Below are 19,414 nucleotides of genomic sequence, written 5' to 3' on the forward strand. Positions count from 1 at the left end.
AATTCTTACCTCAGCACCAAAGTAGTTGAAGATTCCCACTACGCTAACAGGAACCAGCTTGTTCACACAGCGTCCTAGAGCTTTCCTTCCAAGGGCAAACACAAAAGGAATTTCTTGTTCCCGTGCCATGGCTATAACATTATAGAGAGCCTCATCTAGACCACCTGAGAAAATCAACACATACAGAGGCTTTTAGTTGTTGCCTACATGGAGCTAATTGCACACCCGACAGCTAAAGCATAAAACATCGCAGCAAAGAATTCTATGAACACTTGCAGCACTTAATGCTGTTACACACATTATCCTATTTGATTTTATACTACATATGGAAGCATATATGTATTTTCTTTCTCCCCTATTAAATTCCGAATTCCCTCAAATCCAGTGTTTTTCTTTCTCCATAGGGATTAGCATAGCAGCAATCAAACTGCAATTCAGCAAATATTTATTATAAAGAAATTAATTAAAATTGTTAATGGCTGACTCACAAATCTTTCAGTTCAAGAAAAGATCTCTCACAATGCAATGAGATTGATTACACATTACTGGTCTCACTGATATTCCTCACCATGCATATGCCTACTACTTCTACCTGCTTTGTCTACTATGGTCACCTAAAGTTGCCCATCAAAAAGGACAAATAAGGATGCATGATGTAGTTCAAAGTACTTGTGTGCTGGTTTGCATAAGTGCCTCTAAATGAAACTGCTGCTGAGAGACAAATCATAAAATTTTAAAAGCAGAATATATTTGCAGAAGAAATGCATTCTGGCTAGACCTCCATCTGATCACAACAGAAGGGATAGTTGGTGGGCCTAAACTGAAATCTTCCACTGGTGTTCATACATGAGGATTTTATTTACAATCCAGTCTCAATTCTACTACTTAATTTCAGGTACTGAAAGACTGCATTTTCTTTTCTCATGCTCCAATATTCTGTTTTATACCTAAACTCTGATGAGAAAGACATATGGCTTCCACTTTATATTCACTGAATATCCTACAGCTATACTATCAAAACACTTCAAAAGCAAAAAGCGCATACCTTTTGACTGGATTTTTTCACAGTTTGGAGAAATTATAACACACTTGATCTTGTTTAACTTCATATGTTTGGTAACTTCTCTTAGACCCATAACGAGTCGTCTCCTTGCTTTTGCTCTTACAGGATCTTTTTGGTAGATGCGTTCCTGGAAACTGACAAGCTCTTGGAGAAGAAGAGTCACACATTCATCAATCTCTTTACAAAGAACCTGATTACAATACCTGTGAAGAAAACCAAAATGGGTAACTCCATCCTAATTTTTCCCCTATAGTTATAAAACTACATTAAGGAAATATCTCTAAGAGAAAATATATCCGGTAAGAAGTTTTCATGAAAAGACTTTCAAAGAAGTGTTTAAAACTTCTTAAATCCTTCAGTCAATTACAAAAACAGAAGGGTGATACAGATATTCCTTGTTTCTGCATTTCAAATAGGCAGATTTGATTCCAAAATTTTTTTAAGTATTCAATAAATGCTTGCTTTTATTATGACATTGGTTTTATTCATCACTTTATCCCCATCACCTAGAAAAAGGCACATACTAAGCACTCAAAAATATCTGATAAATCAACAAATATATTTGTTGTCTTCCACGTTGTATTCTTTTTTTTTTTTTTTTTTTTTTTAAATTATCCTTTAAGTTCTGGGATACACGTGCAGAATATGCAGGTTTGTTACATAGGTATACACGTGTCATGGTGGTTTGCTGCATCCATCAACCCGTCATCTACATTAGGTATTTCTGCTAATGCTATCCCTCTCCCCCTCTCCACCCCCCACCCCGACAGGCCCTGGTGTGTGATGTTCCCCTCCCCGTGTCCATGTGTTCTAATTGTTCAACTCCCACTTATGAGTGAAAACATGCGGTGTTTGGTTTTCTGTTCCTGTGTTAGTTTGCTGAGAATCATGGTTTCCAGCTTCATCCATGTCCCTGCAAAGAACATGAACTCATCCTTTTTTATGGCTGTATAGTATTCCATGGTGTGTATGTGCCACCTTTTCTTTATCCAGTCTATCATTGATGGGCATTTGGGTTGGTTCCAAGTCTTTGCTATTGTGAATAGTGCTGCAATAAACATGTGTGTGCATGTGTCTTTATAGTAGAATGATTTAGAATCCTTTGGGTATATACCCAGTAATGCGATTGCTGGGTCAAATGGTATTTCTGATTCTAGATCCTTGAGGAATCGACACACTGTCTTCCACAATGGCTGAACTAATTTACACTCACACCAACAGTGTAAAAGCATTCCTATTTCTCTGCATCCTCTCTAGTGTCTGTTGTTTCCTGACTTTTTAATGATTGCCATTCTAACTGGCATGAGATGGTATCTCATCATGGTTTTGACTTGTATTTCTCTAATGACCAGTGATGATGAGTTTTTCATGTTTCTTGGCCGCATAAATGTCTTCTTTTGAGCAGTGTCTGTTCGTATCCTTTGCCCACTTTTTGATGGGGTTTTTTCTTGTAAATTTGTTTAAGTTCTTTGTAGATTCTAATATTAGCCCTTTGTCAGATGGATAGATTGCAAAAATTTTCTCCCATTCTGTAGGTTGCCTGTTCACTCTGATGACAGTTTCTTTTGCTGTGCAGAAGCTCTTCAGTTTAACGAGATCTCATTTGTCAATTTTGGCTTTTGTTGCCATTATTTTTGGTGTTTTAGTCATGCCGTCTTTGCCCATGCCTATGTCCTGAATGTTATTGCCTAGGTTTCCTTCCAGGGTTTTTACGGTTTTAGGTTTTATGTTTAAGCCATTAATCCATCTTAATTTTTGTATAAGGTGTAAGGAAGGGGCCCCGTTTCAGTTTTCTGCATATGGCTAGCCAGTTTTCCCAACACCATTTATTAAATAGGGAGTCCTTTCCCCATTGCTTGTTTTTGTCAGGTTTGTCAAAGATCAGATGGTGATAGATGTGTGGAGTTATTTCTGAGGCCTCTGTTCTGTTCCATTTGTCTATGTATCTGTTTTGGTACCAGTACCATGCTGTTTTGGTTACTGCAGCCTTGTAGTAAAGTTTGAAGTCAGGTGGCGTGATGTCTCCAGCTTTGTTCTTTTTGCTTAGGATTGTCTTGGCTATATGGGCTCTTTTTTGGTTCCATATGAAGTTTAAAGTAGTTTTTTCTAATTCTGTGAAGAAAGTCTATGGTAGCTTGATGGGGGTAGCACTGAATCTATAAATTACTTTGGGCAGTATGGCCATTTTCACAATACTGATTCTTCTTATCCGTGAGTATGGAATGTTTTTCCATTTGTTTGTGTCCTCTCTTACTTCCTTGAGCAGTGGTTTGTAGTTCTTCTTGAAGAGGTACTTCACATCCCTTATAATTTGTATTCCTAGGTATTTTATTCTCTTTGTAGCAATTGTGAATGGGAGTTCACTCACGATTTGGCTCTCCATGTGTCTATTATTGGTGTGTATGAATGACTGTGATTTTTGCACTCTGATTTTGTACCCTGAGACTTTGCTGAAGTCGCTTATCAGCTTAAGGAGATTTGGGGCTAAGACGATGGGGTTTTCTAAATATACAATCATGTCATCTGCAAACAGAGACAATTTGACTTCCTCTCTTCCTATTTGAATACGCTTTCTTTCTTTCTCTTGCCTGATTGCCCTGGTCAGAACTTCCAATACTATGTTGAATAGGAGTGATGAGAGAGAGGGCATCCTTGTCTTGTGTTGGTTTTCAAAGGTAATGCTTCCCAGCTTTAGCCCATTCAGTATGATATTGGCTGTGGGTTTGTCACAAATAGCTCTTATTATTTTGAGATACATTCCATCAATATCTAGTTTTTTGAGAGTTTTTAGCATGAAGGGCTGTTGAATTTTATCAAGGGCCTTTTCTGCATCTATTGAGATAATCATGCGAGTTTTATCATTGGATCTGTTTATGTGATGGATTATGTTTATTGATTTGCATATGGTGGACCAGCCTTGCATGGAAGGGATGAAGCCGACTTGATCGTGGTGGATAAGCTTTTTGATGTGCTGCTGGATTTGTTTTGCCAGTATTTTATTGAGGATTTTCGCATCGATGTTCATCAGGGATATTGGCCTGAAATTTTCTTTTTTTGTTGTGTCTCTGCCAGGCCTTGGTATTAGGATGATGCAGGCCTCATAAAATGAGTTAGGGAGGAGTCCCTCTTTTTCTATTGTTTGGAATAGTTTCAGAAGGAATAGTACCAGCTCCTCTTTGTAACTCTGGTAGAATTCAGCTGTGAATCTATCCGGTTCTGGGTTTTTGGTTGGTAGGCTATTAATTACTGCCTCAACTTCAGAACTTGTTATTGCTCTATTCAGGGATTCGACTTCTTCCTGGTTTAGTCTTCGGAGGGTGTATGTGTCCAGGAATTTATCCATTTCTTCTAGATTTTCTAGTTTATTTGCATAGAGGTGTTTATAGTACTCTCTGATGGTAGTTGGTATTTCTACGGGATCAGTGGTGATATCCCCTTTATCATTTTTTATTGTGCCTATTTGATTCTTCTCTCTTTTCTATTAGTCTGGCTAGCGGTCTCTTTTGTTAATCTTTTCAAAAAAACAGCTCCTAGATTCATTGATTGTTTGAAGGGTTTTTTTTGTGTCTCTGTCTCCTTCAGTTCTGCTCTGATCTCAGTTATTTCTTGTCTTCTGCTACGTTTTCAATTTGTTTGCTCTTGCAAACAATCTAGTTCTTTTAATTGTGATGTCAGGGTGTTGATTTTAGATCTTTCCCACTTTCTCCTGTGGGGATTTAGTGCTATAAATTTCCCTCTAAACACTGCTTTAGCTGTGTCCCAGAGATTCTAGTATATTTTGTCTTTGTTCTCATTGGTTTCAAAGAACTTATTTATCTCTGCCTTAATTTCGTTATTTACCCAGTAGTCATTCAGGAACAGGTTGTTCAGTTTCCATGTAGTTGTGCAGTTTTGAGTGAGTTTCTTAATCCTGAGTTCTAATTTGACTGCACTTGTTTTAAGAGACTGTTTTTTATGATTTCCATTCTTTTGCATTTGCTGAGGAGGGTTTTACATTCCAATTATGTGGTCAATTTTAGAATAAGTGCGATGTAGTGCTGAGAAGAATGTATATTCTGTGATTTGGGGTGGAGAGTTACGTAGATGTCTAATAGGTCCGCTCGGTCCAGAGCTGAGTTCAAGTCTTAAATATCCTTATTAATTTTCTGTCTTGTTGATCTGTCTAATATTGACAGTGGGGTATTAAAGTCTCCCACTACTGGCTGGGTGCAGTGGCTCACGCCTGTAATCCCAGCACTTTGGGAGACCAAGGTGGGTGGATCACCTGAGGTCAGAACACTAAGACCAGCCTGGCCAACATGGCGAAACCCTGTCTCTACTAAAAATACAAAAATTAGCCAGGCGTGGTGGCACGGGCCCGTAGTCCCAGCTATTCAGGAGGCTGAGGCAGGAGAATCGCTTGAACTTGGGAGACGGAGGTTGCAATGAGCCGAGATCACGCCACTGCACTCCAGCCTGGGTGACAGAGCAAGACTCCATCTCAAAAAAAAGTCTCCCACTATTGTTGTGTGGGAGTCTAAGTCTCTTTGTAGGTCTCTAAGGACTTGCTTTATGGGTGCTCTTGTATTGGGTACATATATATTTGGGATAGTTAGCTCATCTTGATGCACTGATCCCTTTACCATTATGTAATGCCCTTCTTTGTCTCTTTTGATCTTGTTGGTTTAAAGTCTGTTTTATCAGAGAGGAGGATTGCAACCTCTGCATTTTTTTTTTTTTTTTTTTTTTTTTTTGCTTTCCATTTGCTTGGTAAATATTCCTCCATCCTTTTATTTTGAGCCTATGTGTGTCTTTGCATGTGAGATGGGTCTCCTGAATACAGGACACCAATGGCTCTTGACTCTTTATCCAATTTGACAGTCTGTGTCTTTTAATTGGGGCATTTAGCCCATTTACATTTACAGTTAATATTGTTATGTGTGAATCTGATCCTGTCATTATGATGCTAGCTGGTTATTTTGCCCCTTAGTTGAAGCAGTTTCTTCATAGTGCTGATGGTCTTTACAATTTGGTATGTTTTTACAGTGGCTGGTACTGGTTTTTCCTTTCCATATTTAGTGCTTCCTTCAGGAGCTCTTGTAAGGGAGGCCTGATGGTGACAAAATCTCTCAGCATTTACTTGTCTGCATAGGATTTTATTTCTCCTTTGTTTATGAAGCTTAGTTTGGCTGAATTTGAAATTCTGGGTTGAAAATTCTTTTATTTTAAGAATGTTGAATATTGGTCCCACTCAGGCTTGTAGGGTTTCTGCAGAGATATCTGCTGTTAGTCTGCTGGGCTTCCCTTTGTGGGTAACCCAACCTTTCTCTCTGGCTGCTCTTAACATTTTTTTCTTCATTTCAACCTTGGTGAATCTGATGCTTTGTGTCTTGGGTTTATTCTTCTCGAGGAGTATCTTTGTGGTGTTCTCTGTATTTCCTGAATTTGAATGTTGGCCTGTCATGCTAGGTTGGGAAAGTTCTGGATAATATCCTGAAGAGTGTTTTCCAACTTGGCTCCATTCTCCTCGTCACTTTCAGGTACACCAATCTAATGTAGGTTTGGCCTTTTCACATATTTCATATTTCTTGGAGGCTTTGTTCGTTCCTTTTCATTCTTTTTTCTCTAATCTTGTCTTTAAAATTTATTTCATTAATTTCATCTTCAATCACTGATACCCTTTCTTCCGCTCGATTGATACAGCTATTGATACTTGTGTATGCTTCACGAAGTTCTCGTGCTGTTTTTCAGCTCCATCAGGCAATTTATTATGTTCTCTAAACTGGTTATTCTAGTTAGCAATTCCTCTAACCTTTTTTCAAGGTTCTTAGCTTCCTTGCATTGAAGTAGAACATACACCTTTAGCTCGGAGGAGTTTGTTATTACCCACCTTCTGAAGCCTACTTCTGTCAATTTGTCAAACTCATTCTTCGTCCAGTTTTGTTCCCTTGCTGGAGAGGAGTTGTGATCCTTTGGAGGAGAAGAGGCGTTCTGGTTTTTGGAATTTTCAGCCTTTTTGCGCTGGTTTTTCCTCATCTTCGTGGATTTATCTACCTTTGGTCTTTGATGTTGGTGACCTTCAGTGGGGTTTTTGTGTGGACGTCCTTTTTATTGATGTTGATGCTATTCCTTTCTGTTTGTTAGTTTTCCTTCTAACAGGCCCCTCTGCGGCAGGTCTGCTGGAGTTTGCTGGAGTTCCACTCCAGACCCTTTTTGCCTGGGTCTCACCAGCAGAGGCTACAGAACAGCAAAGATTGCTGCCTGTTCCTTCCTCTGGAAGCTTCGTCCCAGAAAGGCACCCACCAGATGCCAGCCGAAGCTCTCCTGTATGAGGTTTCTGTCAACCCCTGCTGGGAGGTGTCTCCCGTTCGGAGGCTCAGGGGTCAGGGACCCACTTGAGGAGGCAGTCTGTCCCTTAGCAGAGCTCAAGTGCTATGCTGGGAGATCCGCTGCTCCTTTCAGAGCCAGCAGGCAGGAACATTTAAGTCTGCTGAAGCTGCGTCCACAGCTGCCCCTTCCCCCAGATGCTCTGATCCAGGCAGATGGGAGTTTTATCTGTAAGCCCGTGACTGGGGCTGCTGCCTTTCTTTCAGAGATGCCCTGCCCAGAGAGGAGGAATCTAGAGAGGCAGTCTGGCTACAGCGGCTTTGCCAAGTTCGATTCAGATAGGTTTTATGTAAAGGGTAAGTTAACCTAAGGACTATCAGAATTACTAATTATTAAATTCCTAAGGATATAAACCAAATGACAGCTGCTATTAGATAAAAACAAATATAACGATTTTGGTAAAGAGTTCCTAAAGATGCTCCTAGTAGGAAAGATACACGATTTCTAACTGAATGTCCTATTACCAACAATTCCTCCTCTGGGCTTGGATAGATTTCCGGGCATTGGCTTTCTCAGTCATAAAAATAAGGAGCTAGGTAAAATGGCCTCAAGGGTCCCTAGAGCTCTGAAAATTTATGGCTATGGAGGATGAACTCAATAATTAAACTGAAGCCAAAACCAAAGAGGTCATGAGGTAAAAATCACATGCCTCTACATCAGACAAAGCAAATGAATAGAGCTCTCTGTGAGATTATATATGACTATAATGTGAGAAACAGAAAGTCAGAAGTGTGAGGCCACTACAGTACCTAATTTCTGGGATAAAAAAGTCATCTAAGTATATACTTCTCCTGTATGCTCTTTCCATCTTTTCTAGTAATCGTCCCTCATGTCTACCATAAGCAGGTACTTAATAGGGAGAATCGGTGTTTCTTACCTATGAATAACCAAGGCAAGCAAATTTCTACTTTTAAATTATATTATATAGTGGGAAAATCTGTGCCTGTTCTTCTTTACTGCAAAAAAATTTGCAGTGGAATTTTTTGTATTTCTGTGAAAAATAGTTAAATAAGTACGACACTACTTCAGAAGAATGTATATAAATGGAGAGACTGAGGAACATTTAACTGTCAAAGTATGCCAAATTCAAGAATGCAATCAGACTAGAACATCCCAGAATGCAATTTTCTTCATTCTTTTTTTCCTTTTTTCCTTCAAGCTGTTCATTTCATACATAACATTTTATCCCCCAAGTGTTTCATTTGCTCCACATCTGTGATTTGACATTTAATTAGCTTTCCAAAGCTAGGCAAGAAGTATTTGCTCAAAAACAATGGTATAAGGAAACGGAATAGAATAAACCAAAGTAATTTGGACTCAGATTATACTTTCACCCTGGGATTCTTTCATATGTCATTTCTAAAGGTAAAATCAATTCATCAACATAAATGTTAAAATCTTAAAATCCCTCAAGGCAACAACTATTAAAGCTATCCACAGATGGGGTATCATATGCTGTGATCCCCCAGTTATCTCAATTTAAGAACTTAGAAATACTTGCACAAATAGTTTTATGTAATAGGTTCATTTCATATAACAGGGTCTTAGAAACCTATTATTAATTGGTTAGAGCGATCTTTTGAAGGGACAATCACATAAACAAGAAAGCAAAAGCATTTGTAGGAGGAAAACTGATAGTACAACATTTAATATAGGAGATGTTAAGAGTCTAGATTTGTAGAATAGAAATACTATCTGATATAAAGAGAATATACTCACTGTCAAATCACTCTCACGTGAATACTAACAGCAGCCAGAAGGCAATGCTTTAAATAAATAAACTCAGCTGTTAAACAAAATTCGAAAGGAGTTAAAGATCTCTGGTGTTTTGTCTGCTCGACTCACTGAGTAACAATGACAATACTAAATTCACAACTACAATCAAAATCCTTAAACTACTCAACCTCAATAATGAGTATAAAACTTACTCTCTAAATCTTTTGCTGTGGATTTTGGTTATTGTTGAAGATGCCATTGGACTGCCTATTCCAGAACTAGCTGGAGAGCCTTGTGACACAGGTGTCATACAGTATGGAGAGTTCTGACTTGCTGGAGAGAGTGAAGTATCACTGGGCATGCTCAGTCCAGTATCTGTGGAGACGTGGAGTGAAGGGAAAAAATTTAGAAACTTCAAATGCTGAAAAGTTCTACGTTGATCAATGTAATTTAGAATGGCCGTTGTCTTTTGGATCATTTCCAAATTTTCCATAAGCTAATAAAGTGGGCACTTTTCATATCACAAACAAACATGTTCCATACACTAAAAAAACTAAATTCTCCTATTGTCTGTTGAAGTATACTCTTAGCCAGGTGAGGTGGTGCATGCCTGTGGTTCCAGCTACTCGGGAGGGTGAGGTGAGAAAATCACTTGAATCTGGAAGTTTGAGGTCAGCCTGAGAAACACTGAGACTTCCATCTCTTTAAAAAAAAAATTCCCTCTCTCTTTCAAAAGTTAAGCATAGCCCAGAAGTCTCCACAGGGATGAGGAAGAATATACATTATCTAAAACATGTATTCCTAGAGAATTTACATTACAGAGCAAAAATCTGCACCTCTTAGGCCAGGCCTGGTGGCTCATGACTGTAATCTCAGCACTCTGGGAAGCCAAGGCAGAAGATTACTTGAGGTCCAGGGATCAAGACCAGTCTGGCCAACATGGTGAAACCCCATCTCTACTAAAAATACAAATAAATTAGCTGGGCATGGTGACACATGCCTATAGTCCCAGCTACTCGGGAGGCTAAGGCAGAAGAATAGCTTGAACCCGGGAGGTGGAGGTTGCAGTGAGCCGAGATCGCGCCACTGCACTCCAGCCTGGGCAACAACAGAGATTCTATCACACACACACACACACACACACACAAATCTATCTATACCTCTTTCCAGATCACATTACTCACATCTTCATTTCTAGTTTTCCATCTGTTTCTAAGAAATCTTTTTTTTTTTTTTAAACAATCTAAAACTTCCCATTATTGCTGGCAATGACAAATTCTACCTTACCCTCTCCACACCACTCCTGATTCTCCAGGCACCACCCCGGTTTCTCTCTTATTTGGTCTTTGCTTCTGTGTTCAAGAAGCTACATTATTAAATGCCATTTCTTGACTCTACCATCTCCTTCGTTTAGTTATTGCTTCTTTCCTAAACAGTCGAACTCAGGAAATTAGCTCGTATTTGTATATCTAGTCCATTAATTAGCAAAGTTACACATGGTGTTTTTTTTCTTTCTTTTTTTTTTTTTGATACAGGGTCTCACTTTGTCATCCAGGCTGGAGTGCAGTGGCATGATCTCCACTCATTGCAGTCTCGACCTCCTGGGCTCAACCAGTCCTCCCACTTCAGTGCCCCATGTAGCTTGGACTGTAAGCATAAGCCAACATGCCCAGCTAATTCTTTTATTTTTTTTTGTAGAGACAGGGTTTCGCCTTGTTGCCCAGGCTAGTCTCAAACTCCTGAGCTCAAGAGATCTGCCCATCTTGGCTTCCCAAAGTGTTAGGATTATAGGCGTCAGCCACTGCGCCCAGCCCATGTGTATCTTCTTACCTTCCTACTAGGCTGTAAGCTCTTCAACAGCAGGACCTGTCTACTATATATCTTTATTACATTCCCCAATGTCCTCTTGCTACTCTAGTTACTAAAATACATGGGGTAAGCATTCAGTAAACATTTGCTGAATGAATGGATGGATGATTACACCTAAAAACAAGGGGAATCACTAAACTGAGAATAAAAGCGAACCCTAAACAAACATCCCTGGTGAACAATCCTTAGAAATCAACTCATTTTTCTAAAAACAATGAAACATTGTTGCTTAATCTACATGTAAAGCAGATTTAAATACGTTGCAAAAACTTGGGCAATAAAGATATACTAGCAGGCCGGGCGCGGTGGCTCAAGCCTGTAATCCCAGCACTTTGGGAGGCCGAGACGGGCGGATCACGAGGTCAGGAGATCGAGACCATCCTGGCTAACACGGTGAAACCCCGTCTCTACTAAAAATACAAAAACTAGCCGGGCGAGGTGGCGGGCGCCTGTAGTCCCAGCTACTCGGGAGGCTGAGGCAGGAGAATGGCGTAAACCCGGGAGGCGGAGCTTGCAGTGAGCTGAGATCTGGCCACTGCACTCCAGTCCGGGCGACAGAGCGAGACTCCGCCTCAAAAAAAAAAAAAAAAAAAAAAAAAAAAAGATATACTAGCAGAAAAATCTTTCTTCTGTGGTGGTATAAATACTAGAAGAAATCTGTAGTTTTGCTAAGTTACCAATTGGAATCATGTGTTGCTACTTAATGTACGACACTGAATCTTACTGACCAACTAGACTCTGCTTTGCAATTGCACTCATTGTGGCATATGTATTAATTCCACAAAAGCAAGAAAGTCAACAAAAATGACTCGATGAAAAATAGCCCCACAAAGAAAGATAGCCAACAGTGTTCTGGACGTAAAAGAAAACAAAATGAAAATACTTGTGACAATTCCAGAGATCTCATGCATTCGTGAGATCTTAATTTTGAGGGTTCACTACAAATTCAGGATTTAAGCTTCAAAAATGTCATAGGCCTACTATATAACACCTGTCCCCTTCTCTTTAACCATCTCCCTACAAAAGCATCTTTAAAAGAAACCACTGTAAAAAATAGAGAGATTTATGTAAAATATGGAGCACATCTTCCAATCAGGAGCATAACTAGTGATAGCTTACGTATCTATTAAAATATTTCAGACCATTCCATGAGAAGAGGAGAAAGGGGGACCTCCTTACCTTCCTGGGAAACAATCTCCTGTGGCAAATCATCAATAAAATCTAAGTGCATTTCTGTTGGTTCCTCAGATCCCAAAAGATTATGGTCCACAGTTAAGCGCCCCTTCTTTTCCTCTCTTTCTTTTAAAATAACCTAAAATTTATACCAGTCTTTAATTACTGATTACTCTTCAACTATGTACAAATGATGACAATATACATTATAACACAGGTATAGTAGTTCATTTAAACATGAACATGAGAAGTTTGGCTAACTGGCAAAAAGGCAAATGTAATTTCAGACACTGTAAGTTGAAGGAAGTACTGCATACAAAATAAAGAAAAGCAATTATATTATAGAATATACAGCTATCAAACCATACCCATCTGATTCTTTAAATACTGGGTGACAAACTAGTTTCCAAAAAAAAAAAAAAGAGTAAATTAAAAAGTTTAGAACCCAGGTCATACAGTTACACTTGATTGACATTCTACAGTTTTCAATTATCTGGAACCAAATTATCTCATTTTGAACCTCTTAACAATAGTGAGTTAAATAAAATACGATCCCCAATTTATAGACGAGAAAGATGAGAGTAAAATGGTTGCCTAAAATGATATATAGCACTGAAGTTAGTACTGAAATCCAGGGCTTCTGATTCCTAGAGTCTAATGTTTTGGGATACTAAATATTTAACTTTTTTTTAACCTTACACAAATAATTCATTTTCCAGGGTCCTGTTCTACACAGAAAGACAGTCATGATACTGATGATATCCTGAGCTTCTAATTAACACATTATCGTCAAGATTCATGTGTATGAATACTTCTCACAACAATCTGTTAGCTAAGACACCACAACCTACTTTTACAAAACAGATTAAAATCCTTATTCATCTTATAAAATAAATATCCCACCAGATTTTGGTTTACCTTTTTAAGTGCTGTGGGTCGTTTTAGTTTTGCTATTTCCTTCTCTTTTCCCTTTTTTGCTTTAGAAGAAGCAATGTCCACAGAATTAAAGGATGTCAAACAGGGCTGACTTTTGGTTAAAGGTTTTCTATTAGCGGAGTCTTTAGTGTGAAAAGAAGCTGCAGTAACCACTAAAAACAAAGAGGAACATTAGTTTCACCATTAGGGCCAATCCCACATACTTTCAAAATTTCCAAGGATAACTACAAAAACAAGAACATCCTCCTCCCATGGAAAAAAACGACATCATTAACAGTAGGAGCACTACACATGGCTAGGCAGTGTCCCTCAGATACAGCTTTTACCTATCCTTTAGAGACCAAGCCAATGCAATTAACCAATTTAGAGGTCCATTATAGGGATAAATAATTAGTTCTGCTCTACATACAACCCTCAAACATGGCAATTCCTTGCAACTGATCTTGAGTCAGGACCATTCTACCTTTGAAACTTCACAATGCTGCACTCGTTTTTATTCCTACTGAATCTGTTATTTGTTCTTATGTAAGATACCTTATCTACCACTTCTCTCCTTATTTCAGTTGGTCAGTAAAGAATGATGATTTTACCCACTCAGCTGTACTCAGTCCCATTCAGTAATTATTTTTATTTATTTTTTTAATTTTTTGAAACAGAGTCTCACTCTGTCGCCCAGGCTGGAGTGCAGTGGCACGATCTTGGCTCACTGACACCTCTGCCTCCTGGGTTCAAGCAATTCTCCTGCCTCAGCCTCTCGAGCAGCTGCGACTACAGGAACATACCACCACGCCCAGCTAATTTTCGTATTTTTAGTAGAGACAGGGTTTCACCATGTTGGCCGGGATGGTCTCAATCTCTTGACCTTGTGATCCACCCGCACCGGCCTCCCAAAGGGCTGGGATTACAGGCGTGAGCCACTGCACCTGGCCTCAGTAATTCTTTTATGTCTGGCTGATACCCTCAGTTTACACTGGCTTCTTCCAATCCTTTACTATTCCTAAATCCCCAGCCTCAATCCTCTCACTCTAGCAGAGCTTTCCTGCCCCATCCCTGAGAAGATGCTATCCAATATAAACTTACAAACCACCTGAAAGGAGGTGGCAGGCATCCTTACTCGTGTTCAAGGCTCACTGACTGTCTCTATTCTTTTTTTTTTTTTTTTTTTTTTTTTTTTTTTTTTTGAGACGGAGTCTTGCTCTGCCACCCAGGCTGGAGTGCAGTGGCCGGCTCTCAGCTCACTGCAAGCTCCGCCTCCCGGGTTCACGCCATTCTCCTGTCTCAGCCTCCCGAGTAGCTGGGACTACCGGCGCCCGCCTCGTCGCCCGGCTAGTTTTTTGTATTTTTTAGTAGAGATGGGGTTTCACCGTATTAGCCAGGATGGTCTCGATCTCCTGACCTCATGATCCGCCCGTCTCGGCCTCCCAAAGTGCTGGGATTACAGGCTTGAGCCACCGCGCCCGGCCCCTGTCTCTATTCTTAATATCCTATCTCAGTTTCTCTAGGATCTAACTCTATTCCTATACCCTTGCATCTTTCAAGTTCCTCCCCGACCCTTGACTTTTTTCTTGATCCCCTAATAAGATGCTAAAATCTTCTATCTAAAGCTAAGAAAGGGTTTTTTAAAAAGGCAAACCAACTAAACCCTTCCCTTGACTGACTTCCCGTCAAGCTAAGGTGCCATCATTCCCCTTTCCTTCCCTATTAAACTTCTAAACAGTTTTTCTCTCATTATCATTTTCAAATCATTACAATTTGACCTCTGCCCAACCCATTCTCTTGAAACTTATTGTCAAGGTCACACATAATCTTACAATTGCCAAGTATAATTCTCTGACTCTTCACTCTACTCTAGTTTTCTTCAGCATTTGGTACAAGGACTATATCCTTTTCCTCAAAATTCTATCCTTGCCTTCTGTAACATTACGCTCCTTTATTTTTCTTATTCTTTCTCAAATCTATGTTTCTTATTCTTCTTCGTCTCATCCTCTAAATATGAGCATTCCACAAGGCTTTGTCTGTGAACATCTTTTTCCTAATTTTTCTTTCCCCCAACAATCTGATTTCCACAGCTTCAACAATCATCTGTATTTGAAACTCACTGACTTGTAACCTAAACTATACATTCATAACTATATGCTAAATAGGAACCACCAGAATCTCCCGTGCTAGCATTTAAAACACAACAGGCAGCATCTGCTCTTCCCAACAAAATTATTCTATAATCCCTATCTTGTGTAGTAACATCGCAGCCCTTATCACCACCACAGTCATCCAAGACGGAGAGTTTGGAGCCATCATTGACCTGTTTCCAGATCCATCATTTCCCTATAATCCTTCTTCATCATGATCAGTCTCATCCTTTTCTTGAACATGTGTATATATGGGTATACATATATTAAAAAAGATATATATAAAACAATATAGTTATATAATTTCTAATAATTGTATAATTATATTAACATTTAGCAACTGCTAATATGTATATTAACAGTATATGTATATATAAACATATATTTAGCAGTATATACTGTATATATGTATATTATAACATACATGTATAGTGTATTATATAGCATATATGCCATATATAACATATACAGTATACTGCATATATAACATATACATTATATACCACATATGTATATAATATATACGGTACACACTGTATATATGTACATAATATATACGGTATATATACTGTATATATGTACATATATAAACAAATACATTAACAGTTACTAAATAAATCGAAGTTGTAATAAGCCATCTGACGTATCACAGGTTAACAATCTCATCTCCATAATAATATTAAACATTTATTGAGTGATTACAACCCGGATACTCTAAGTACTTTACATATATCATCTCATCTAATTCTCAAGACAATCCTGAAGTAGGTATTCTCTATTAATGTGAGGAAACTGAAGCACAGGAAGGTTAAGTAACTTGCCAATGAAACACATGGAAGAACAGGATTCAAACAAAGGCAACTGGATTCCAGAACCCCAGCTTTTAGCTACTAGGCCATACCCCACCAGAACACTGCCAACTCAGTTTTATTCCCTACTTTTATTCTTAAGTGAGAGATTACTGCCACTCTCCCCAGCTCAACATGCAAGTCTAAAGCTTTATATACATTCAGTACTATTTGTAATAATAGTTACTCAAAGCAAAGGTTGATAGTGGACTGGTAACTAGATAGGTTTAAACATTTTGCACACAGGTTAAAATTATACATTGTAATTTATCTTTCTAATAATAGTCCCTTCACATAGGATCAGAAGAAACACAAAATTCAATTTTGCCTCTCAGCATCGGTGCTGGTACTGTACATTGGTACCTTTCCTGTTCCTTTGTTCTATTCCTCACCCTCTAAAAAGACAATGAAAAGAAATGAGGGAACATGGAAAAGCTGAGCTCTAAATCTGACAAGGTTTGTTAAAATAGAAATTACTGTTTCAGTAGAAAGCCAGATCATTTTCTCATATACACACACACAATCTGATAAAAACCCTTGTTTGCAAGTGAGTTTTAAACTGGATAATGTAAGAAAGCCAGATTACTTGTGATTTTTTAATTTCAATTTTGAAAAAGAAAAAAATTTGGGTGAGTCAAAATGCATACCAACTGACATTTATGCAGAGATCTAAAGAACCTGAGGGAAGCAAACTATGCTGATACCTGGGGAAAGAGCGTCCGAGGTAAACGGAATAGCAAGCCCACAGATACTGAGCTAGGATCAGGCTGGGTGTGTCTGAGGACTGTTCACATGGCTAGAGTGTGTGTGTTAGGAGAAAATGGTGACGAAGGCAAAAAGGTAACAGGGTCAGCTAAAATATGGCTTTAGTTAGGAGCCTGGCTTCATGCCAAGTGAAATGAAACACTATTAGAGGATTCTGAGCAGTAAAGTGATATAATCCAGCTTACATTTTAAAAAGGTCACTTCTTTTAACACAGACTAGAGGTTGGGGGGAGGGAAAAACAGGTAGTAGTAAGGAGGCTACTCAGTATAGTATTATACAATAATGGGGGCTACTGTGGTGGCAGGAAATGTGGTCAGTAGTTAGAGTATGGATATGTTTTGCAGGCAGGACAGACAGGATATGTTAAAGGACTAGGTGTGGAAAGAAAAGGAGCATGGAGAATTTCAAGGCTTGTGGTTTAAGCTGACTTACTTAAAATACACACACACAAACACACATACATATATATATATAGACACACACATACATACATATATAAAACTTTTAAAATTTCAATTAACATCTAACATATATTACCAGAGACAAACAGCAAATTGCTCAGACTAATGACATCACCTGTGTATGACAGAGGTCTGGTGTTAGTAATTTGCCGTGCTTTCATTGCTTGCTGTTGTTTTTCCAGAGCAGCTAACATGTCCCCCAAATCTAGCTGCACAGGTGTTTTATTCTTTTTTCCAGCTGCTTTTGATAAAGCTTCCTACAAAATAAATATAAAAAATTAATTTTTTTGTTACAGTATCAAAGTGTGGCATTTTAAGATGACTATATTTATCACTCCTTCTATCTATTCCATCAAACCTAGCAAGTAAACTATCACATTTGTTCATAAAAAGGAATATGTACCTGTAATTTTTTTTGCTCCATACTTATTTCTGAATATTCTTGAGCCGTGGCAAGGGCTGCTGCTAAAGCTTTCTTCTTCTGACTTTTTGCGCGTTTCGGAACTGAGGTGGTAATGGGAATTGGAGTCTGAACTATATTGATTGGTGAGTTTTCAGGTAAATCATCCAACTATGATAACCAGAAAAAAAAATTTGTTAGTGACCCCATAAAAGTCAATCATAAGGAAAAAGGATCCAGAATGTGGGATGTTCTGCAGTGTAACTGGACTAGACTCTTCAAAGAATTCAATGTCATTAAAAAAAAAAAAAAGAAAGAATTCAATGTCATAAAGAACAGGATTGGACAGTGGGACCATTTCAGACTGGGAGATAATAAAGGGAAAAAACAGCTTAATGTAGAGGGTGATGGTTGCCTGGATCCTTGAATGAAATAAAACAAAATATCTCCAAAGTAAAATTTTGAAATAATTGGGAAAATTTCAGTACAGACTGTATGTTGCATGATGATATCATTTAATTAATGGTACTTTAGTGACAGAGCTGTGGATTTCATAGGGAATTATCTTTGTGCAGGCTATGCTGGAAAGAAATATTAAAGATAGGTACTAAACACCATCTCCTGCACACTCTGCTGCTCCATGTGCCTTTACATTTATCTTTAATATTTCCCTTCAACATAGCCATTGTTCAAAAGATGTTATATTTTGCTTTTCTTTTTAAAGAGTCACTTACTACTTTAGAAGAAAGTTTTTGTTGAATATTCTCATCCTTAGCATTTCCATTCTCATTTAGTTCTTGAAACCCATCTTCATCCTGAAATATTTCACATTTTAAGTAAAAAGGGTTCAAGGCAAACTCCTAAAAAAAACTTTTTCTAATGCTTAGAAGTACTGAAAAATGAGGAAGTTATTTCTTGTATTCTACTACTGAATTATTCAAAGTCGGTCTTAAAGAGGAAATGTCATTTCTCACATGCTAAAACATCAACAATTTAATTATTCAAGGATGGGGGCGTATCCACACATCTCCATTTTTTGGATTTCTGCACCTACTGTTTCATTTTTATTAATAGTTCTACCTTCAGATGGGTGGGTAATTGAAAAGAAATTCAAACTGGATTTTATCACATTCAGATAATTTGACAAAGTGTTTAATAGACAGCTTCATGTAAACTTTATTAATATATTCCTTGTTCTGCATGACTCCACATGATTGTCAATAAGGTTAAAAAAAATTTCCATTGAAAATAAGTTCTTAATATCTTCCTTTATCCTGAAAATTATATCTAGTATCTTTAAATATAAGTATGGAACCAAGAGTACAGTTGAATACATGTACTACAATTGCCAGATCTGGATATATTGAAACTATTCTTGAGAGAATAATTGAGATACTCTCAAGTCTTTTGGCTCAATTACTAAACTTATCTAACATATTATTGTTTTTTTTTTTTTTTTTTTGAGATGGAGTTTTGCTATTGTTGCCTAGGCTGGAGAGCAATGGCACAATCTCAGCTCATTGCAACCTCTGCCTCCTGGATTCAAGTGATTCTCCCGCCTCAGCCTCCCAAGTAGCTGGAATTACAGGCACCCGCCACCATATCCAGTTAACTTTTTGTATTTTTAGTAGAGATGGGGTTTCACCACGTTGGCCAGGTCTCAAACTCCTGACCTCAAGTGATCCGC

General features: G+C 38.3%; 1 protein-coding gene across 2 annotated transcripts in view; it reads right to left on the reverse strand.

Annotated features, from left to right (window-relative positions):
* SECISBP2L (SECIS binding protein 2 like) overlaps window positions 1–19,414 on the reverse strand; it is a 58,384-nt gene that overhangs the window by 11,028 nt on the left and 27,942 nt on the right. For both annotated transcript variants that reach the window (XM_010357803.2, XM_010357802.2), the window contains 8 exons: window positions 18,462–18,542; window positions 17,731–17,898; window positions 17,443–17,584; window positions 13,106–13,275; window positions 12,194–12,326; window positions 9,358–9,520; window positions 1,046–1,266; window positions 10–164 (listed from right to left, as the gene is read on the reverse strand). In XM_010357803.2, the coding sequence (XP_010356105.1) occupies window positions 10–164; window positions 1,046–1,266; window positions 9,358–9,520; window positions 12,194–12,326; window positions 13,106–13,275; window positions 17,443–17,584; window positions 17,731–17,898; window positions 18,462–18,542 (1,233 nt within the window). The remainder of the gene's footprint in view (window positions 1–9; window positions 165–1,045; window positions 1,267–9,357; window positions 9,521–12,193; window positions 12,327–13,105; window positions 13,276–17,442; window positions 17,585–17,730; window positions 17,899–18,461; window positions 18,543–19,414) is intronic.

This window comes from Rhinopithecus roxellana, chromosome 5 (genome assembly GCF_007565055.1).
Source record: "Rhinopithecus roxellana isolate Shanxi Qingling chromosome 5, ASM756505v1, whole genome shotgun sequence".
Lineage (NCBI taxonomy): Eukaryota > Metazoa > Chordata > Mammalia > Primates > Cercopithecidae > Rhinopithecus > Rhinopithecus roxellana.